The 23,858-nt window shown below is 40.0% G+C and overlaps 1 protein-coding gene and 1 long non-coding RNA gene across 2 annotated transcripts; both read left to right on the top strand.

The window, feature by feature from the left end:
- The first annotated feature begins 1,550 nt into the window (after nt 1-1,550).
- Nucleotides 1,551-4,688, top strand: LOC103585864. Its single transcript, XR_550107.1, has 2 exons — nt 1,551-2,181; nt 2,877-4,688. It is a non-coding gene; the product is annotated as an uncharacterized LOC103585864 (long non-coding RNA).
- Nucleotides 4,689-14,852: 10,164 nt separating this feature from the next.
- Nucleotides 14,853-15,941, top strand: LOC103585863 (taste receptor type 2 member 3). The gene has a single exon (XM_008566956.1). It carries the CDS (start codon nt 14,909-14,911, stop codon nt 15,857-15,859), a length of 951 nt encoding a protein of 316 aa, XP_008565178.1. The 5' UTR covers nt 14,853-14,908; the 3' UTR covers nt 15,860-15,941.
- The last annotated feature ends 7,917 nt before the right edge of the window (nt 15,942-23,858 follow it).

Here is a 23,858-nt window from a genome sequence, read left to right as displayed (position 1 = left end):
ATCCAGAACTCTGAGAGGGGGACAGTCCTCTTAACCTTTGATATTGCCTCCCTAGGCTAGAGCCTGAGGCACTGCATTTACCTTTTGTTTTTCCACATGGTCTCTCGATGCACATACACACACAGACCATTATTTATATTATGTAATCTTTTATTTTAAGATTCAGGAAGTTACAGCGTACTAATAATTTACCAATAGGGACATGAAAAAACTCAGTTTTTCAATGCATATTTTGCTTATTAATGTTTGCATCAGTCCTCCCCAGGTCTGCCTACTAGTTTGCTGCAGTTTTCCAGAGGCTGACTGCTATTGAGCAGGTTGTTTTGTTCAAATGGTGGAAGTCCCTCATTCTATCTAGGCCACTCTGTCTCCAGCTTGGCCTGTGGCCCAGCCTGTGTATTTGTTCCCTAAGCTACATACCCTATCCCCTCTGCCTGAGAGTATAGTGCTAACTGTGGCTTAGGTCATGTTGGACTTTGACAAGTTCAAAACTCACATGCACGTTGGTGTTCCTTTTTATACAGAGTGATAAATCTGTGCTTTTTGAAGCTGACATGGTGAACAAAAGAGCTTAATTACCAGCCCAAAGCAGTATCTGAATTCAGGACAGGACACAGGGCAGAAGAGTGTGTCCTACAGGACCGCTGTGAGCCGAGGAGCTCTTCAGACTCTCCTTTGGAGGTTGCCTCATATCTCTACATTCCTGAAAGGCTGAGGCAGTGGTGCTTTTTCAGAGTCACGTCTGTAGTGTTGAGTCCTCCGCATGCGTATGATTCTGGCAGGCCCTGTGGCCCCCAAACTGGTCAGACTTGCTGGATCTTAAACTCTGCCTTCCCCACCAAGGCAGCCCCATCTGGTGAGAAACTTTCTGCTGCTGCCAAGCTGGTCTAGGCACAGAGGAGATTTGTAGAATCTGATATCAGTAAGAGACTTTTTAGGGGTCGTTTGGTCCAAGTTTTGGATCTTGCATTTCCCTCTTTGATGTTGTAATGTCAGGGAATAAATCTGTAGAAAACTGTCTTGGGACTTTAATATGGTGATTTCATGTTAAAAGGAAAGATGAGTATGATACATAGAAAAGTGGGAGAGAATGTACTAAACAGCGTATGTGGTGGTACCATTTTTGAAAAAGATGTAAGTATGTTCTTAGAAAAGTCTGGAAGGAGAAACATCAAAATCTTATCTCCGGATATGGGTATTATGTGTGATTTTCTCTATTTCTTTACACTTTTGTATATTCTAATTTTTCCTAATTTTTAATTTTAGCTTTAAGTATGTTTTACTTTGATAAATCTGTTTTCATTTTGGGAAAAGAAATCTTTACTTTATTCCTGAACCAGGCTTACTCTACTCATTCGCTTTCAGCCAGTACCACTTCATGTCCTGGTTGTGAACAAGTAGCTCTTTTATATATTCCCCCCAACATCTGCATTTTAGCATTTCATCCTTATATACTTCATTCCCTTAATGCAAGCACACAACCTGGAACAACTGACTTTAAAGACCAATCTGTATGAGATCCATTGTTTTGTTGCCAATACGGTTCTCAGAGTCATTCATTTTTCAAAAATCACTGATCAGTTAATCCAAAGGCATCCTGAAACACCAAAGACGTGTTTCTGTGGCTGTTTTGGGAACAGAAGTATGTATTTCTTTGGGGATTACTTGTCTTTTCAGCTGAGTTGAGAACTTAATGGTAGTTTCCCTTTGATCCCAAAAGAGTTCATGCTGTTCTTGAAGACAGGGATGTGTTTTACTCACGCTTCCTTTTTGCCCCTGTCTAGCTCACTCTAGCACAGTGATGTTATAGGACATCATAAATGTTTACTGTTCAGTTGGATTGGACTGAAATACTGACATGAAAATGAAGGAGGGATCATTTTACTTGTTTTTCTGTCAGGGTTTGCATTATATGCTGTGAAGATTGGTAGGAGTAGCCACAGGAAAATCATTGTAGAAAATGAGAGATTATCCTGAGGTTAATGAGTGATAGGGAATTATCTTAAGAAATAACAATGATCATATTAATGGCTGACATTTCATTGTCTCATTTAGCTATTATCCTAAGAAGAAGGTACTATAATCCCCATTTTACAGGTGAGGATACCCAAAACTGAGTGAGGTTAAGTAACTTGTCAAAGTCATGCCGCTTATAGATGCACACCTGGAATTTGGACTCAGGTATGTGAAGTTTGCATTTTGCTTTCTGCCCCCTGCCTGCTTCCACTTGCACTCATACTTCATTGGCCCTACATACCCTCAGCCTCCCACAGCTAGCCTTCGAAGAGTGCCCCGTGCAGGGTGCATCTGGCTCACACTGGGAGTTCAATGAATAATAGGTTTTGGTTGGGGGGAAGTTCTGAGTGAAGAAGAAATATCTCATTCTCAGTCTGACGATCCTACAGGAAAATAAGTTACACTTAATTTCTTTACCAATTTCTTTACCAGATTGCCTTAACATACTCCTTGCTTTCTTTATATCAAGCAGTATCTTTAACTGGTTAGAGTAAGTTCAGAGCTTCTGCTCCTTTCATTGTTTACTTACAGTTGAAATTGTCAAGGATGTTCAAGAATTTGTCAGACTTACTTTTTAGAGAATGAGACTTTTGGCAGGCATCAGTAGCATTGAAATCCCTTCTTACTGCTATAATTTGCCTCTGTGTCAGCCCCACATTCTGCACGAGGACAATTTGTAGCTTTTTAGGCTATCAATATCATGCAGCTGCAATAGTGACACCTTTCTTTTTGTTTCTTTGTTCTTCGTTCATTTGCTTTCTGCCATGCTTTGGAAGTCAGGGTCTTGTTTTGCCATACCAGGTGTACATCTTGACATTTATTTAATTTCTCTGCCCTGCCTATTGTTTGGGGAAGAACAGTGGTCTATAATAATTGTTCAGAGTTAAGGCTGTGCAGTCAGATGGCCAGGATTTCAATCCCTGCTTCTCCACCTACCAGCTGAGTGACCTCTGGTAAGTTACTCAACTTTTGCCTCAGATTTTTTGTTGTTTTGTTTTTCTGAGAGTAAAACAAATAGTGAACCTACCTTAAAGGCCTGCTGTGAAGAGTACAATATATAATAGAGTTACCTGTAACTTATTTCATACATAATAACTGAAATAAGTGCTTGATACATGTTGGCTGCTGTTGTTGTTGGCAGTTATTATTTCAGACAAAGCATATCATTCTTTCAGTCGCTATGCCCGTCTTATCAAGTCTCGTGATATTTTTGAGAGCATGTTAAACTTAAAATAGTTTATTGTACTTAACTTTTGTTGTTGTTATTAACTTACATGGATTATTGAGCACTTATTCCACGTTGGTGTTTTTTGGTTGTTTTTAATCTTCTATGACTATTTAAAGTTAATTTGGGTATCTTTTTAACCTCCAAAGTCATTTGGGCATCTGCTGTATGTCATGCACCCATACAGGACCTGGATAGAGGGATGAATACAACAGGACTCCTGTGTTGAAGGAGCTCACAGTTTAGATGGTGGGAGTTGGGTGAGGAGGATAAGCAGAGGCCTGTGCAGCTAAGTGTGATACGGTGTGAGGAGTAGCACAGAAGAGAGTAGTTAGGTTAGTTTTCAGCAGAGGAAACAGCATGAGCAGAGATCCAGGAACTTAGAGTTTATGAAGCAGTGAGAGATAAGATATGAAAAGTGGGTTCAGGCTCGGTCATAAACGGCCTTGAAAGCTTGCAGGGAACTTTGGCAGTGTGAAGCCATAGACGGTTGAAAACAGGGACATCTCGTTAGAATTGTGCTTTAGGAAGAACGATAAACATGGTTAGAAAGAGAAAAGCCTAGAGGCAGTTAGGAAGCTCCTACAGTAATCCTAGAAAGGTTAGTACAGTGGGGATGAGAGATGACATGAGGGGCATTTGGGATTCAAATTGAACAAATATTAATTGTGTACCAATTTTGTACCCAATCCTATGTTAGGCTCTGGGTTAGAGATACTAAGAAGAATATCATATAGCTCCTGCCCAGGATCTAATGGTGATGCAGTAGGTACTGGAAAACAAACAAAAAAAAGCTATTAAAAGATGATTTTGAGGTGGGTAGTCCCTAGTTGTCAGGTACTTGGCCCTGAGGTGATTGAGGGCAGGAGCCTGATTAAAGGATTGGTTGGTCTGCATGTCAAAGGCATGCTGTCAGGCTGTTTGCCATCTCTAGGAATTAGCTAACCCTGGGAGGGGCAGGCCCTCCCTGGGTCCACAATGCCCTAAGATGTCAGTTTCATAAAATACAGAAAATAGAAAATATGACTAATGTACTACCTGGTATCATTATCTCTTCTATGTTTATAGAACCCATACTTTATTGGGAGTGACTGTGCACAGTTCAAATACCACATTTGCTGTTCTTTGCATTTGAGGGTTGCCAAAAGTCTATAGGCAGAAGTCATTGGTGGAGCTTCCAGGGAAGTTCCTTAGGTGAGCTGACCCTGTTGGGAAGCTCATCCTTTGTGCTTCTCCAAACTTATCCCCTAGCTGGTTTTTCTTTTCTGAAATTGGACATGATGGCTGAATCTCCAGTAGCCACCCTGGACCATGTGGCAATCTGCAGGATGGAAGATAGAAGAAGCTGGGATCTGTGACCATCATGGAACCACTGTGCCAGTTCTGGATAGTCTACCTCTGGACTGTTTTTGGGAGACACAAATAAACCTCTACCTTGTTTAAGCCACTTACTTGTGTTTTGCAGTTAAATCTAATCTTATTAATTCACACATTCTTACCTTTATCTCCATATACTTGTACATGATAAACATTTTGCTCTTACCTTTCTCTTACATGACCTTCCACTGCAAGCAGCAGTAGAATCTTACCTCTGCTCCCACAGTCCCTCAGGTTTTTAACTGATGTCTCATTATAAATTTAAGATAGGGACTGGGACATAGAACCTCAAAACACAAAACCTCACAAAAACACAGCAATTAGCCTTAAAAAGAGTGAAAATAAGCATATTTTTTCATCAAATAAATACTGTTTAATTTCACTTATAGTCCCTAATGAGGACCCTTAATGAATAGTCTGCTGTTAAACCTCAGAGGAGCAACAAGTTAAGAACAAAACTATTTTCTGTTTATTTCCCCTGGCAGTATAGCAGACTAGATAATCTGGGGTGGGGTGGCTTCCCATGCAAAGTAACCAAATGCTAAGTACAATATAGTTTTTATTGCATCATTAGGTGTATTAGTTTGCTTGGGCTGCCATAACAAAGTACTGTAGACTGAGCAGCTTAAACAGCATTTATTTTCTCACAGCTTGAAGACTGGAAGTCCAAGATTGCAGTGCCAGCTTAGTTTCTGGCGAGGCCTCTATCCCTGGTTTGTAGGTGGCTGCCATCTTGCTGTGATCACATGATCTGTTTTGTGCACCTGCGTGTAGCAGAGCCCCACCCTTAGGACCTCATTTAACCTTAATTCCCTCCATAGAGTACCTCTTTCCAAATATAGTCACGTTGGGAGTTAGAACTTCAACAAACACATACTGGGAGTGGGAGGGGGAGGGCATAATTCAGTCCATAGCATTTGGCTTGCTGGAAGAGAAATATGCAAGTGACAGTTGTAAAGTAGACTAGGAGCTGAAACTAGAGCAAAGAATAGGCAACAGCATACTCCTGAAAAAGAATGAGATCAGAGACTTGCTCTGCCAGTTGACTTTTTTTCTCAAATAAAGCTATAGTGATAAATGAAGTACACTATTGATGTAGGGATAAACAAATAGAAGAGTGGCATAGAATAGAAAACCCAGAAATAGACCAGTCATATGTGGAAATAATACATAATAAAAGTGGCATTGTAGATTACTGGGTAATGTATGGATTATTCAACCAATGGTGCTTCGAAAATTCATCATACAGAAAAAAATGTAATTGGATCTTTATGCAAAAGTAAATTCTTGGCTATTTAAAGTTTATTTAAAAGACAAATCTTTTAAAAATTTGAGACTGTAGGGCCGGCCCGTGGCTCACTTGGGAGAGTGTGGTGCTGATAACACCAAGACCAGGGCTCGGATCCCTGTATAGGGATGGCTGGTTAGCTCACTTGGGAGAGCGTGGTGCTGACAACAAGAAGTCAAGGGTTAAGATCCCCTTACCAGTCATCATTTTTTTTTTTTTTAAATTGAGACTGTAAAGGACAACGGCTTTATGATTTGGACGTGTGGGAGCTTTTTAAAAAAAAATTAGAAAAGAATGGTAAATTTAACTTAAAGGATTATTTTTTAAAAAAATCCCTTTTTAAAAATCATCATTATCATCATTTTATACCAGGCATTAATTACAGTATATGTCAGGCACGTTATATCTATTATTTCAATTAATTTTACGAAAAGAAATCTCTAAGCCAGCATATTCTGAGAAATTAAGTGACTTTCCCATGATTATTCAGCTAGTGACAGGTCTGTGATTTAAACTAGGTATGCTTGACTTTAAGCCTATTTTTTCTATTACTATTAAAAATAATCTTTGTTTATCAAGTCACCATAAAGAAAGCAAAAAGACAAGTCACAAACTGGGAGAAGATATATGCAATAATATAACTGAAATACAGTTATCAAGAATATATAAAGACCTACAAAGTTATAAAAAGCTTGGTAGAGAAATGAGCAAAGAGAGACATTTCACAGAGAAGGAAATATAAGTGACTCATCAATCTGAAAAAGTGGTTGACCTCGTTAATAATCAAGGAAATGCAAACCAAAAACTGCAATGAGATTTCATTTTAAGCCCACCAGATTAGCAAATTTCAACAGATTTGGTAGAAAAAAGCATGAGGGAGGTTGTTGTAATCAACGGAAGCTCATCCTCTGACCGAAGCAGTGTAAACTGACACCCCTATTTGGGAAAACATTTTGGCATTAATTTGTAATGCTGAAATCTCACCTAGTTATTCTACTTTTAAGGTGTGCCCTGTAGGAATCTCTTGTCTTTGTAGCCCAAGAAACATGTCCAAAGGTATTCATAGCTGCAATGTGCATAATAGTACAGAACTCGAAACAACGCAAAGTTTCATCAGCAGAGAATGGATAAGTGCTCATGCAGTGGAATATTATAGAGTTGTGTAAATGAATTATAACTAGCACATTAGCAGGGATAGCTCTTAGAAACATTATTGAGTGAAACAAATACCAATAAGTGATATTGGTTAAAATCAAGCAGAAGTAAACAATACATTTATGTATAGACACGTGATAAAACTTCAGAAGGGGAGGGAATGATAAACAGAATTCAAGATGAGTCACCATGGAAGCTTGTGGGAAGGCAGAGGGGGGTAGGCACACAAGTAGATGTCACGGTTCTGGTGATGTTTTGCTTCTTAAGTTGGGTGGTGGGGTTATGTGTGTTTATTTTGTTTGCTTTATGACTTAGGTACATGTTGCATGTATTAAATTTATATTAAGCAAATAGTTTTAATAAAAATATCCTACTTATAATGTATAGTGCAATGACATTGATGATGATGTGAGGGTATTTCAAAAGTTCATGGAAAGATTCATATTATCTTTTAATTCTATTTTTCCACAAACTTTTCAAGGAACCCTAGTAGCTAACATTTAAAAAACACTTCTGCATTTTACATTTTTATAGGCACTGTCTTATTTAATGACTTTAATGACTCTATGAAGTAGATCCTATTTTATATCCATTTTGTAGATGAGCAAATTGAAGTTGAGGAAGGTTAACTCACCTAAGGTCACATAACAAGTTAACTATGGTAGTCAGATTCAAATCCAGCTCTGACTGCAGAGCTCAAGCTCTTAAACCATTCACATTGACCATCTGGTCCTTTATTTTGTCTATTTGGAAACCGAGGGTCAGAAAGATCAAGAAATTTGCCTAATGTCACATAGTTAACTAAAAGCATTGATAGGACAAGTATGCAAGTATGCTAGGTTATCTTTTAGGGTTTTTCCAATTTATCATTGGTTGATACAAAGTGTAAAATAGGTAAATGAGGAGTAATGTTAGAGGCAGAGTAAGGGACCCAGAGGGTTGCATAGGTACTCATCAAATGCCTGTTGGTTTCAGCTTTGTTCCATTATTTGCGAGTTTATGGGGATCATCAGGAGCTAGAGCAGATGAAGCAGTGCAATATGAGAAAAGGGATCAAAGATTCTCTCCTTGACCTAATATTACTGCTCAAAGAGCCATTTAAAATTTGTATTTAATGAGACAGCATCAATAGGTGATCTCTAAGATCTTTGGTTAAGACAAAGAATTCTGAAGCAGGACTGCTTCCTTTGTGGCTTACTAACTGATAATCTCTGAGCTATTAGTTTCCTCTTAAAAAGTAGGATTATAGGGCTGGCCCATTAGCTTGGGTTAGAGTGCGGTATGCTCATAACACCAAAGTCCAAGGGTTCAGATCCCAGTGTTGGCCAGCTACCAAAAGAATTTTTAAAAAGTGGGGATAATAATAGAACTCTCTTCATGTGTTGAAAATTGAGTTAATGTAAATACTTTAAAATAAATCATAGCACACAAACACTGTGTGTCTATTATTTTCTCATATAATGTTATGTTAGTGGATAAATCATTATCACCATTATCCCTTCTATGTCTACAGTGCATGGAATTCTTTTCTTTACCTTGATTGCCAGGTGAACTCTCACTCATTTTTAAAAACATTTCTCAAATATCAGCTCCTATTTGAAGCCTGTGACTACTCCAGGCAAAATTTGGTCCCTTCTCTCTGCAAATTTGTATGTATTGTGTCTATCTCTTATAGTATTGTTCACATCATTATGTAACTTTTTTCAGATGTGTTTCCTTTGCTTACTAGTCACTGATTTCCTGCACCTAGCACAGTGCCTGTCAGATAGTAGATGCTCAAGAAATATTAGATGAATAAATGGTACATATAGGAATAGGGCGTAACTAACTTCCGGTTTACTTAATTGTTATATTGTTAATTGTTGAAACAATATACTTATTGTTAATTGTTATATTTCCTGAAACCTAGCAATGAATGAATAAAAGTGAATCTAAAATTTGAGCTAAAAAAAAATCAAACTGAATTGTAGACCTTCTAGAAAATTCATTTATTCAATATGTATTTAATGAGATTCTACTATGTCCTAAGGACTGAGCCTAGGGCCTGAGTATTTAGGGAATAAAACAATGACACTTTAGAGAGTGAATGGGGGCACTATTACTAATTGCTTGCAGTGACCAGGACTTCCCTGGACAAACTGGGTAATGTGATCAGTCTTCTTATAGGAAAAGTTGCCCAAAATTACCCTAGGAGTTAAATCTAGGTTGCCTGGACAACAAGCTAGCTGGGAAAAGAAGGTTTCTTTAATTTCTTCCAACAGAAAGTGCTTCACATAAACCCTGCTTCTCACAGAATTGGTGACTGTCCTTCTAGCAGTGGGAACTATACATCCCATGGGCTCCAAGGTCCCAGGTGTTGGTCAGTTGGCCTTTCCAGCCAGCTTCTATAACAACTGGCTACCCAAATCCAGATTTTCTGGCACTAAGCAGATTGCTTATTTTTCTGACAAGGTTGCTTTCACACTTTTACTTCAAGAAGGAAGAGCAACAAGATGGGGAACCACCATTAGCACACACCAGTACACTGCTAACCCAGTGGTGCCCTTTCTGTGTGATGACGGGAGGATGAGGAGGAACCATGCCTTCACTGCTCTTGCTGGTGTAAGTTTCCCCTTACACAATAAAGCCCATTTGTAACATAAACCATTTGATACTGTAAAATTGATTTGGAATCCTGGTGCACGAAAGGAGGATACCCAGAGATCTTCAGTACACAATTATTATGTAAGGAGTTTGTATTTTGTTGTAGTTGCAGTGGGAAGCTATTGAAGTAGTATAAGTAACAGAGTGCAAAGATCAAATTTACATTTTAAGAAGGTCTTTCTTGTGGCTATATGGAGAATCTATTATGGGGAAAAAGGCTAGAAATAGAGAAATAAGTTAGGAGACCATCAAGTAGTTAGATGGGAGATGATGGTAGCTTGACGGGGATGGAGGTAGTGAAAATGGAAAATTTAAGATACACGAGAGTATTTCAAAAAGTTCATGGAAAAGTAGAATTAAAAGAAATAATTTAATAGAATTAAATCTTTCCATAAACTTTTTGAAGACCCCTCATATTTTATAATCAAAAAGGATAAGTCATTGATGAATTGGTGTGGGGTAATGGGAAAAAGAAGAATCAAGTGTAATTCTTAGGCAAAGCCTGATTTGAGCAACTGGATGGTGTTGCCATTGCTGAAATGGAGAAGATTGGGGGTGAGATAGGGGTAATGTATTTTTTTAATGGGGATGAACCAAAAGTCTTGTTTTGGACATGATAAGTTTGAGATGTCTGTGGTAGAGCCAAGTAAAGAGGTTGAGTAGGTAAATGGATCTTGGAGTATATGTGCTCAGAAGAGTGGTGTGGCATGAAGATGTACATTTTGGAATTATCAATATATGGAAGATGTGAAAATAAATAATGAAAATAATATGTATTAAAAACTTGACAGGGATTGCAGTATGAAAATGGCATCATAGGTTAACCTAGCTTCCTTTTCTTCTTTGAAAATCATCCCAGACCCCCAAGGAGAATGAGAAACAGAAAGGGATGTTATGTCTTTGATGAAACTAGTGACAATTAAAACTCCAAACCACAAAATAGGCAGAAGGACTATGTATTTTTCAGTCCAGTCAGGACAAAAGAGATCAGTATAGATATTTCAGACAGAGGGAATCGAATGCAAGGGATTGTTTACACAAGTATGGGAAGAGGAAAAGGAGAAAGAAGAGGTACTTCATTATCAAAAAAGAAGAATGTGTTGTACTGAGAGATAAGAAACTGATAACATCCCTGGGCTGAAGCCTATGAGCCTGTGCCTGTTGCTGCATTGCTACAGAAGTGATGGCAGTTATTTCTGGTGTGCTAAAGAGGTATTGCCCTGACTGGGGCCAGCAACACTGAGGAGGTGGTTATCCAGCTTTCTGGAGTTTGCAATCATTGATCCCTTCTCTGATCAAAGTAACTGTCACCAAATGCGACCCTGTTGGAGTGAGAAGCAGGAATTTTCTTTTTTTCTCCTTTCTTTTCATCTGCCAATTTTTATATTGGCAGACAGTAACAGCAAGGCATCTGGAAAGTGAGCCTGGGAAATGGTTTGTAGAATCCCAGATCCAACAGCATAGAGCAGAGTATAGAAGGGGCTATGGGCTCGAGAGACAACATGTGAACAACTGGAATAGGTTGCCAAAGCAATGGTGATCAAATCGAAGTTGGTATTGGACTAGGGATTTGATTTTACCTTACATGCAAGCTAATAAATAGCCTATTACCTTCACTGCTAACAGAAGACATGAACTCCTGAGTCAGAAAAAGTGCATCTATAATTCACAGCAAGCAGCATGAGCATCACGATGTTTGCATCAGTTCCTCTTGTCCTGCAAGTGTCATGGGAGCAATGCAGAGGCCAGATGGATTTCATTATGGAGAGATACACTGAGCTTGGGGAACTCACTGCTTTTATAGCAAGAAGTAAGCAAGTCTGCTCTTAGTCCCAGAACGGCACTTTACCTCATTCTTCAGGGTTCCAGGCATCGGCGAAGAGTGATCAGGGTCTTGTATGTTACACACTCAGCCAGATGTGTAGGAGCATGAGAAACCCATGGAGGACTGTCTCTCCCAGCAGTTCTGGAAGGAAATGACTGGATGGACATTTTAGGGTAACATTATGTACAGGATAGGGCCTGTAGCTTGTGTACTGGCTTAGTAGCATGATGTTGGAAACATCTGGGTAATAAACACTTGTTCTGATTTTGTAAAACAAAGTTTTATTAATTTGGGGGATGGAACTGAAGATAATAAAAGAGGCCTGTGTTCATTCTCAGTGGACTATACTCTACCTTGCTCTGTGGTGGGGTTTTATACAGTGTAACACCAAGAAGGGGTGGAAGATGATATCCAAATGTCTTTTTAGTCTGCTGACCTGTCTTTTGAGGTTTATTCTCTCAGCTCATTCCCTTCAGGGTTGCCCAACTGAAAGATCTCTGCTACCGTCAGGAGGTCCCCTCAGCATAGCATCCCGTACCCTCTCCCTCTCTCTCCCAAAGTGGGAGATCCACTGTTAGATACTACACAATCTCTTTATGGTTTGCCTGAGGTTTCCCTACACTCTTTCCACACACTTTTGTAAATAATCCTTTGTGTGTGTGTGTGTGTGTGTAAATAATCCCTTTTAAAAACGATTCTAAAATTACCTAGCTTGAGTATGCCAGTTGTTTCTGCCAGGGCCCTGACTAACACATTTACTTTGCTTTTTTACTCAAAAGAGCAATTGAGAGCAAGAAGTGTGTAAATAATCCCTTTTAAAAACGATTCTAAAATTACCTAGCTTGAGTATGCCAGTTGTTTCTGACAGGGCCCTGACTAACACATTTACTTTGCTTTTTTACTCAAAAGAGCAATTGAGAGCAAGAACATGATTTCTCAGTTGTCTTTCTAGATGTGTACAGCCTGGGATAAAAGATCAAAAAACAGCTCTGGTATTGATCCCTCCAACAAACATGTTTAAAACTGCAGGCTTTATAGAATTGGACTTGGAGTATATATAAGGGTACTTCAAAAAGTTCACGGAAAGATTCGTTTTGTCTTTTAATTCTGTTTTTCCATGACATTTCTGACGTATCCTCGTATGTGGCTATTGTAGTGGATAATGATCAACATACATTTTGGAAGCAGCCATTACAAATGCTAGCTATTTAGATATATTATAATAGTTTTAGTACTTATGTTAAAAATGGGAATGCATAACTATGGGCTCATAATTCATACCTGTGGTACTTGATGGAATAATAGCAATGATCGTGGTGGTATCCAGCAAAGTATTTTGGGAAACTGAGCTCTGGTTACCAGCTAATGTAATGAATATGGAAATACACTGTCCTGGGAGAGAATCAAAAGATGAAATTATAGTTAAACCTGAGTTACTCAATAACAACTAATAAAAAGGTACAAATTATAATTATAGAAAAGGTAAGAGTAATAGGGCTAATTAAAAAAGTATGATCAAACATGAAATGGGGGCTACCTGGTTAGCTCAGTTGGTTATAGCACACCTTATAACCCCAAAGGCACGCTCTCTGGTCCCCATATCAGACAGCTGCCAAAAAAATTAAAACAAAACAGAACAAATCAAAAATCCTATGAAATGGTACGTGAAATGCATTCTGATATGCCGTGTATTCTAAATTTTCTCCTCTTTGGATAATTCTAATGTATGCATAGAGGAATCTTATTATTGTATTTGTTCTTATAAAAGGGATGTAAAAAGTGTTATGAGATAAAAAATCTCAATCCGTAGAATCGAGGCCATGAAAATACTGAACAGGGTCAGGGGCAGGTTGTGGGATAAGCCCTCTAACTGGTCTAAGGTGCTGTTACTGGACACACAAAGACATCTGGGAACTGAGCTTATTCTAATTCTACAGCACAGAATTCAAGAAGCATTTGGTTCAGGTTGTTAAGCTGAGGACTGTGTCTATGCCTGAGTGTATTCTACAGTGCTCTACGATCATATTTTACACTACATAATGCCAAGATTGCTGAGGTTCGCTTGGCTCAGGTGAGAGGTTCTTTGGCATATATCCAGATGAGACTATATCTTATTCTTTTGGATTTATCATCTGCCGCTCTGTGAGGTCCTTGTGAGGAGACCTAAAAGTATATCCCTCTGTCTGCCATTGGGTAATGTTGCAGAACTCTCTGCTTTTTATCCTGGTGGCATTTATTTATTCTACATGCTTCAGATCAGAGATTTTAGGCAGCATTTTTTACAATTCATTAGTGGGTTGTAAAATCAATTTTGTGAGATGTAAGCAGCAGCAATAAAAGAAATAGAGTAGTATAGAACATACCAGAGTGCCACACATGTAGAAAGGGGAAATACGGTTTTGTGAAAACTTTGTTTTCCCAGTATGTTATGTATATATATTTTATACATATGTTTAGATTACCACACACACACCTGCACACACACCCCACCACGTAAAAAGTATTACCGTTGATCATGGTCAAAATTTGTAAGGCACTGTTTTAGATAAATAAACCTTCTATTGACAGGTGGTGTCTGTGTGTGATCTGTGTCACCAGGAACTACTATTGACTTATCAATGCAGTGGTCATGCACTCTAAAAAATCCATACTTTGAATTGCATATATGCTATACTTCATTATTGTTATTCACATATTCAGGTAGTTAAGAATTTGTGATGATATGGCTCACTAGTGAAGAACTTGGAGTCCCCGCATGTAAGGCATGCTCCAAGGGGCACACCTTTTAATTCTAACCCAGGAGCACTGGCACTGAATTTTTTATTTTATGCTCTTGAATCTCCCTCCAGGATGATGGATGGTGCCCCATGTGGAATTCTGATATTTCCTCTTTTCTATGTATGTTGCTGAGTCCTCTCTCCTTAGGAACAAGACCTCTCACTCTTCTGAGTGATTCTGTGCCTGCTTGCCTGGATGCCCCCTCCTTCTTTAGTGTCTTTGTGTTCCGAGAGGCTCAGAACCATACTCCCTTTGAAATTGAGTCCAAGTCCTCCATTTTCTTTGTGACCCAGATCTCTTCCTTCTCTCGGTGACACTGGACACTCCTCTATTTGCATTTTAGCAGAGAGCTGCTGAGTTTAGGATCATAGATGGAATGAGACAAACCCTGTTATCTGGGAAGAGGACAGACTAACCTGAAAGAGCCAGAGAGGATTCACTAAACTGTGCTCTACGACAGACTAAATTGGGCAGAGACAAGAGACAGGTACAGTGAAGCAACAGGTAGAGGGGATAGGTTCACAGAGAAAAATTTCAAATCAGCAGGGAGATTATATACATCCACAGAAAGAACAAAGATCAAGGCTGCCTAATTGCTGAAATGTTGGGACACGCTGAGAGAGTGTCCCTGGTTCTGTCTGTCACTCAGTTTACTCTGGGAGTTCTGGGGAATGGTTTCATTGCGTTGGTCAATGGTAGCAGCTGGTTCAAGAGCAAGAGAATCTCTTTGTCTGATTTCATTATCACCAACCTGGCCCTCTCCAGGATTGTTCTGCTGTGGATTCTCTCAACTGATGGTATTTTAATAGTGTTCTTTTTCAAAGTACACGATTCAAGAATATTAAGGCAATTTATTGATATTTTATGGATATTTACAAACAATCTGAGCATTTGGCTTGCCACCTGTCTCAGTGTCCTCTACTGCCTGAAAGTTGCCAGTTTCTCCCACCCCACATTCCTCTGGCTCAAGTGGAGAGTTTCCAGGGTGGTTGTGTGGATGCTGTTGGGCTCACTGCTCTCATCCTGTGTCAGTGCCATGTCTCTGATCCATGAATTTAAAGTTTATTCTGTCTTCCATGGAATTGATGGCAAAGGGAATGTGACTGAACACTTCAGAAAGAAGATTAATGAATATGAGCTGATCCATGTTCTTGGGACTCTGTGGAACCTCCCACCCTTAATTTTGTCCCTGGCCTCCTATTTTCTGCTCATCCTCTCCCTGGGGAGGCACACACGGCAAATGCAGCAAAATGGTACCAGCTCCAGAGATTCAAGAACGGAGGCCCACAAGAGGGCCATCAAAATCATACTCTCCTTCTTCTTTCTCTTCCTACTTTACTTTCTTGCATTTTTAATTACATCATCCAGTCATTTCCTACCAGAAACTAAGATGGCTACGCTGTTTGGTGAAGTAATTACAATGTTTTATCCTGCTGGCCACCCATTTATTCTCATTCTGGGGAACAGCAAGCTGAGGCAGAAGTTTGTGGACATGCTCCGGTGTGAGTCTGGTCATCTGAAGCCTGGATCCAAGGGATGCTTTTTCCCATAGAGCAGCAGAGGGCATGGGATGGAGCCCAGGAGTCCATTGGCCTGGCTCAAGACTACAGGACTCTTCCAGACCCTCCCATGGTACCAGTTCTATATCAGTAGGAAAGGGATACTACTTCACCTCTGTTCCCACCTGGGGACGCATTACAAGGTGAAAGCCACACTTCTCACAGCCTCTTTGTGTATGGGTTTTTTGGAGGGGGTAAAACAGTCTTTGGGAAATGTCAGTGTAGTAAGAACACTCTCACTATATAGACATGGAGCTATATTTTATTAACCATCAGCTCAACCTAATGAGTCCGAATACTGGTTTCAACATAAATTTGGTACTAACAGTGTGAACTTATATGAATAAGATAGTGTTGGACTTGAGGGAAAGAGCAAAAGCTTTGCAGTCTGGTAGATGTGGATTTGAATTGTGGTTCTGTCAATTTTTCAAGATTTTTGGCCTCGGGTGAGTTACTTTAGTTACCTGTCTGGTTCTCTTTATCCTCATCTTAAAATGTGGTCTATAACACTGACTTCACAGAGTATTAGAGATTCATTAGACAATGTGTGCCAATGTTTTAGCACAATGTGTTGTGTAAAGTATGCAATAGATGAAGGCTATTATTGTAACTAACAATGAATTATGCAGCAACAGAAATTTCCTTAAAGTACCAGTTTCCACAAATCCACTGTGATGACGAAAGCAGTAGAATGAAAATCAAGACCCTTGGATTCTACGTTCCAATCTAGTCTTGCATTTCATTATCACTTTGCTAAAGTAAAGTTTCAAGTTTTTTATCTTTTAGATTGGGCAAAAGACCAAATATATATATATTATATTTGATCAGGTTATTGGAAGGAATGATTGAGTTAACGCATGAAAACTGCTTAGTGTCCTACATGGAATAAACACTTGACAAATAGTGATGCTATTGTTGTTGTTATTTCATAAAAGGGGATGTATTTTGACATAGCATGAAAGATCATCACATTACTTGATATTTGGTCATATGTAACCAGAAGTTAATTTTAGGATTGTTCTGGGATTTGTATATTCATTTCTAAAGTTACAGGAATAAAATGTCTTTTGGTCTGCATAGTTTGGTTTTTATTGATACTTGCCTCTTGAAGCTGCCAGGAAAATTCTTATATCTGACACAGCCTTGAATTCCCTTTAGAAAAGGTATCTACTGAAATTTTAAAGAAAAATTTAAGATTCACTCATAATTTACTAAAATATAAGAATTCTAAAATTGGTATTTCCCCACACCTAACAGTTCTGCAATTAATAAAAATCTGTGCGTTTATGCAGCACAGGGGAGTTTGTAGAAATCCATGTTCTCTTGATTGATTGGCATCTGCTGTGTCCACGCCAATCCCATGCTCAGCTTCACCCACTCTTGAACACTTCAAGAAGTAGTTCCTACTTTTTGTTACTTTGACAACTTCTCTGCGTAGCTCAGAACTCATGGTTCTTTAATCCTTACCTGAACTCCTGATTATTGGCTCAGGTGCTGGGATTGTCCTCTCTTTTAATCAAACATAACATCTCACTAGAGGTTTTGGATGGGCTGTTTTTTGGCTCTTGGTGACTTCAGCTGACTTCTGCAGAGATCACCTTCGATGCCCACCATGGCCACATTCAATCCTACCCTGACCTAACAGATTCAGGTATGGTGCAGTGAACACATGACGTTGCCACTACTGCTCATTCCATTGGCACCTGTAGTGTAAGTGGAAGGTTCAGAACCCCTGGGCAGGAGTCTGAGGTGGTAGCCCATTTGGTTTCCTGAGATGTGGCACCCCCACCCAACTCCACTCTCAACTCCCTCTTTCAGAGAAATTTGGAGGTAACTCCTGGAAAACCTCAAACTTTGTTACGTGACTTCCTCCATGTAGGGATTGCCATTTATCAAAAGTGGGGTGGGGGCATGGGTCTCGATGGTGAGAGTTGCTGAGGAAAGAAGTCTCATCTGTCGCTAGATGCACAGTGATGGGAAGTCTGGCTGTTTAGGAGAGGATTTCGTCTTCTAAGTCCATCAGGAGGAATGCCTGAACTGCCAGCTCCTCACTGAGTCCCAAGGCATGGGAAAGAATTAGACCCAGTTTTGAAAAAACCTGGAAAGTTCTACCTTATTTTGTTTTGCTTTGAATTAATTGGCTTCAGTTGCTAAACCTCTTAAAAATTTTAAATCTAGTTGCTTCATGCTAAAGGGACTAGGGCATGGCTTTCCTCTCCTACGACCAGGTACCTTGGATCCAAGTATGGGGATGCAATTTGTCTCTGCATTTAGTCCAATTACATGCTGCAGCTGGTTCCTAAGGCCCACCTCTGTTCCAAACACATCTATTCCTTGGTGTATTGCTGAGAGCTTTAACACATGAAGCAACAGCAACTTATGACAGGAGCTCATGAGACCTTCCAATTTTCCATCAGTGACTCTTATGTTCTATGTACCATGAGACTACTTCTCATTTTTAATACCCTCATTTTTAATATTTTAATAATCTGATCTCTTGGGCCAAGTTCATAGATCTGGACTCTTAATGACATTGAACCATTGTTTGGGTCTAGGAGTATTATAAATCAAAACAAACCAATCAAAAAACATTCCAACATTTCGCAAACAATTTCAGTGCCTGCCATTGCTCTTTACATTGTACAGTTTCTCTTGTATTTTCCAAAGGTAGATGAATAGGGGTACCTAGAGGGTCTTAAAGTTGTGTTTGTGATGTTCTGCTTTGGGATGGATAGAAAGGAAAATCAATGATATTTGCTTAATTGTGCAAGAGGTTGTGTTTCAAGAATGCAGAAGTGACCTATAAACTCTGACAACTGCTAACAACAGTTAGATCTTATTTTCTGGTGTTTTCTCATTTTATCAGACTAGAAAAATATACAGGTAGATAGCAGCTAAGAGTGTTTGTTAGAGTTAGTTCTGGAGTCAAACACACTTCAGTTCAAATCTTGACCCCACCACTTACTAGATGCATGATCCTTAACAAGTCACTAAACCTCCTTGGACTTCACTATAAAATAGACATACTTCATAGGATTGTTGTGAGGATTAAAATGGCACAATGTATGTAAAGCATTTTAGCAATTAAATCATAATAAATGCACAATAAATTTTAGCTACTATTATTTTAACCTGTCAAGGGTTAAGCTGAAGTATCTACCTCTGGAGTCTTTCTCTTATGACAATGAACCCATGATGTTGTTGTTGATGGTGTAAGGGAACATGATGTAAGGGAAAGCCTTCTTCTTCTAGCCCCCAGGGGATGGGGGGGAAGGAGAAGAGGGAGAGAAAAATGGGATTGCAAGTAGGGCAGGTGAGAGTCCTGATTTTCCTCTACTTTGAAGACAGTTTGCACTCAGCTGGAGCAAGGAATAGGTACAGTCTCAGCCTTCAATGCCGGGAGGGCAAGCAGCACTCAGGGCACAAAGGACTTATCCCTGGAGGCCAGAGGAGACAAGGCCACTGAGGCAGAAAATACAGACACTTTTTTGGCGCCAGGAGGTAGAGTTAACCTCACCTCTCTCTCCATACACCTTGACCCTAGTTAAAGGAAAGAAGCATGGTATGGAAAGGATGTCTTAGAGACTTGTGTTTTTAAATTTGAAGAGATTGGACATTTTCTGAAGACAGTCTTTGCATTGTGTCATTGGATTAAACACCTCCCCCAACCAGCAGGTGGGGACTCAGGAGAAAAATTATATTACTTATAGACAAAATACAAAATCTGCTTTTTTTCTCAGCACATCTGAGTTTGTAGAGTGAGGAAATTTTATCAAACCAACCCCACTAAAATTAAATTGTCATTGTGATTTGGTGGAGCTGGGCTAATAGCTAGAGCAACATTTCTAGGTTATCCCTGGAAAATATATTCTTAGACATTTGTGAGTGGAGTCTCTGGGCTATGTTCTGTCTAGCCTCGGTATTCATCTGTTGCCAAATAGGGAGTTAACAGCCAGAGAGGAAAGATTTCTGAACTTTTCTCGGTTGCTCCGTCTTGTAACCTCATTGACCAGCAAGCAGATCTTGTTGAAAAAAGGGATGGTGTATTAGGGTTCTCCAGAGAGGTAAAATCAATCAGATGTGTTATAAATATAAGGGAGGGAATTTAGTAGGGGAATTAACTTACACGATTTTGAAGAGAAGTCCCACAATAGGCTGTCTGCAAACTGGATGCTGGTAGCGTGGCTCAGTCCAAGTCCAAAGGCGTCAAAACCAGGGAAGCCAGTGGTGTCCTTAGTGTAAGTCCTGGAACCCCAGAGCTGAAGAGTCTCAAGCTCTGATGTCCATGGACAAGAGAGAAGAGTGTATCCCAGCTCCAGCAGCTAGAGAGAGTGATTCACCTTTTTTCTCTGTTTTTTTGTTCTCTCTGGACCCCCAGCAGAGCGGATGGTTCCTGATGATACTGAGAGTAGATCTTTCCCACCCAATCCACTCAGGCTGTCATGTGAATCTCTTCTGGAAACACCCTCATGAACATACTGAAAAAGATGGCTTTACCAGGTTTCTCAGTATTCCTTAATCTGATCAAGTTGACACCTAGAATTAACCTTCACAGATGGGTCTGGCTTGCTGCTGGATGCTGCTGTAATATTTCAAGAATAAATGCATTTTCCCCTACATTTTTATTCTGCCTTATTTTGATTCTAGTTCATTTATTCCTACCACAGACATTTACACCTCACTGTGCATCAAGCACTGTACTAGACCCAGTTCCTATTTTCAAAACCACATCTAGTGGGTAATAAAGACACAGAAACAAGTATTTCATCTGTGCATCATTAAAACAGATGCTTCAGGTATGATGAAGGGATCATCCTATCACAAGAGGGTCCTGGCACAGGTGATCTTTGTCACTATTCCCCTTTTGTGGCAGCCATGAAGATGTGCTGCTCAGATATGTGCTGTAGGGAGCATAACTGGCTGATGGCTCCAGCTGCTGTGATCCACCAGTGCAAGGCCACACTTCCTGCAGGCTGCTCCCAGCCGGTGATGGAGCACTGTGCAGTACGAAGGCAGGACTATTCTGCTGAGACATGTGACTCCTCCAGTAGGCAATTTTGGCCCATGAACTCTTCATGAGCTTGCTTGAAGTTCTCTTAGAACTGTGCTGCAATTTTGGAGTGTCCCTACCCAATTGTCCTTTCTTCTCCCTTTTTGCAGGTGTTAGGCTTTCATTGCTGTCTGAATATTCCACTCACCTCGTCTGTATCCCTCCCACCTAAAACTTCTTCCACTTCTGATCTCATTTCACCTTCTGCTTCTCGGTAGACCTGAATTAACACACTCTCCTGTATAAATAAGCTCTTTATTAAAATGTTAGCACAGACTATACAGATACTCACTAAAACACATGTAAAGGTATGTGCATATTCAAGCGCACAGAATTCTGGAAATCATCCTAGATTCTTCCTTCTCTTACAGGTTCCATATCCATTTGGTCACCAGATCCCTGTGGTTGTACTTTAGAAACACTTCTCTCAAATGTCCCCTGATCTCCATTTCCACACTTTTCAACCCATCAGAGTCACTGCAGCAGGATTCTAACTCATTTCGTGTTTCCAACTCCATCCCTTTTGAGCAAAACTTTTCCACATTGCTTGGGTTGTGTTCTTTAAACAATGAAAATACAATCATAATGCTCCCCTCCTAACGTCCTGTAAAGGCTGTCCATTACTTTCGCTGAAGTCCAAACTCCTTAGCTTGCAACATAAAGCCATTAATCCTGTGGCCCCTATTTCAAAGTTTAGTTTCATGTTCCCATTACTTACTTTCCCCAAAGAACCCTGAACTACTTCTAGTTCTCAGTATGCCGTACTCTTTGCTGCTGTACTTTTGTATAATCTGCCCTTTCCCACTCATCAGCTGTGTTAACTCCTCTTATCCTTGAAGACCTACATCTTCCAGGAAACTTCCTCTGCATCTCTCAGGTACAGTTAAACACTTATTCTGTGTCTTTTCCCAAAATGTTGTCCATGCCTCTGATCTCATATTTGTAAAAATAATGTTCAAAATCTTACATACTATGGCATAGAGACTTCATGATCTGTCTTTCCAGTTTCATCTCTTACCACTTCTCTTCCTCCCCTTATGTCCTTACATCCTTCTGGTTCTTGAACCCAACACACTCTTTATCACCTCTGAGTCTGCAGGTAGAGTTCTCCTTTTCCCTCCCACCCTAGGAGGGTAGCCCTTTTGCCTCCTTTAAGACTTAATTTATATGTCTCTTCATGGAAGCCTTTCCTGAACCCCCAAGGCTGGGTTAAATGTGTCTCCTGCACACTCCCATGGCACTCTTTGCTATTCTTTATTATAACACCTAAAGCACTGATCTCTAATTGTCTATTTGTGCATTCTTCCAATGTTCTGTAGGTACTTTGATGGCAGAGTGTGCTGTAGTGATTATTCTCTATTCCTCCAGCAGCCAATGGATCCTGGCTGGCAACAAAAATTTATTGAATGAAAGAACCAACAACGGGCAGCTTAGTGTACTAGAAAGAGCTTAGTTAGCCTCAGAAAGACCCAAATCAGCTGCTGATTTGCTATGATATTAGGTAGTCTCTTACTTTCTCTCTTTTTTTTTTCCTTTTTGTCTTTTTTACTGACCGGCAACGGGATCGCAACCCTCGGTGTTGTGCCCGCACCACGCTCAGCCAGTGAGCAGCAACCGGTCTCTACATGGGATCCGAACCCTTGGCGGGAGTGCCGCCGCGCTCCCAAGCGGTGCACTCTCCAGTGCGCCACCGGGCCGGCCCCTTACTTTCTCTTATTTTCGTTTTCCTCACCTGTAAATAGGGATAACCATATCTTCCTCCTTGGACTGTTTTAAGGATTAACTAGACAACCGGTCTCTACATGGGATCCAAACCCTTGGCGGGAGCGCCGCTGCGCTCCCAAGCGGTGCACTCTCCAGTGCGCCACCGGGCCGGCCCCTTACTTTCTCTTATTTTCGTTTTCCTCACCTGTAAATAGGGATAACCATATCTTCCTCCTTGGACTGTTTTAAGGATTAACTAGATATTTAAGATGCTTGGTGCACTGCTGGAAACATAGTAAGCACTTAAAAAAAAAAACCCAAGAAATGGAAGTTTCCTTTTTTTCTTTCTCCTAAGCTTTATGTGGTACTTTTTCGAAAAAATTTAAACTTTGTAATTCCTGTTTATTTATGACTGACCTCATTCTTCAGAATCATCATCAAATAAGCTAAGTTGTCCTTCTGCTTTGACTGTTTGCCCTAAAGATTTCCCCAATGAGATGCCTATTTATTTGGCTCACAAAGCTACAACTAAAGCATTACTGTGTCTCATACCAGAATATTTTGATTGACAGTTGTATGCCTAAGAGGAAATAGCCACATGTGATCTAAACATAAAACTAAATTTATAAAGGAAACACGTAAAAGGGCTGATATTTTTTTTCTGAGCAAAAACAGAACACAACAAATTATTATGGCACAAATTTGTGTACATAGCTAGTGAGGGAATCAAAGTAAAGGAGTCATCATGAAAGGATGGGATTAATTGAGAAAGGCTTCCTCGAGGAGGCGTCAGGTCCTTGAACTTGATCTATTAGATGAGTGCAAATCACTGTAGGCACTATGGGATAAAGGTGACACTGGCATGGCCAGAATGACAATTGGAGGAAACAGCTACAACATCAACTGATTAGAGGGAGAGAGAAGGTAGGTTCAGGTAATCCATGGATATGTGGATGGGAAGTAGGTGGACAGAAGTGCAGCATGGGGATTGTCACCATATCCTGGGGTTGCTATGAAGAAAAACTATATTCACTGTAAAACAGTAAGAGAAACAATGCTGGGCTGGAGCACTCATTTGGATTTGCAGTTCCTGGAGCCTGCCATGACTCCTCCCTCTAGCTTTTCTGCTCCTATATTCACTGTAAAACAGTAAGAGAAACAATGCTGGGCTGGAGCGCTCATTTGGATTTGCAGTTCCTGGAGCCTGCCATGACTCCTCCCTCTAGCTTTTCTGCTCC

The sequence above is a fragment of the Galeopterus variegatus genome, unplaced genomic scaffold, assembly GCF_000696425.1.
Source record: "Galeopterus variegatus unplaced genomic scaffold, G_variegatus-3.0.2 Scaffold281, whole genome shotgun sequence".
Lineage (NCBI taxonomy): Eukaryota > Metazoa > Chordata > Mammalia > Dermoptera > Cynocephalidae > Galeopterus > Galeopterus variegatus.
This window is presented reverse-complemented; position numbering and strand designations above follow the sequence as displayed.

Coding starts and splice junctions, on each gene's coding strand:
- LOC103585863 (XM_008566956.1), top strand. CDS start 14,909: ATGTTGGGACACGCTGAGAGAGTGTCCCTGGTTCTGTCTGTCACTCAG.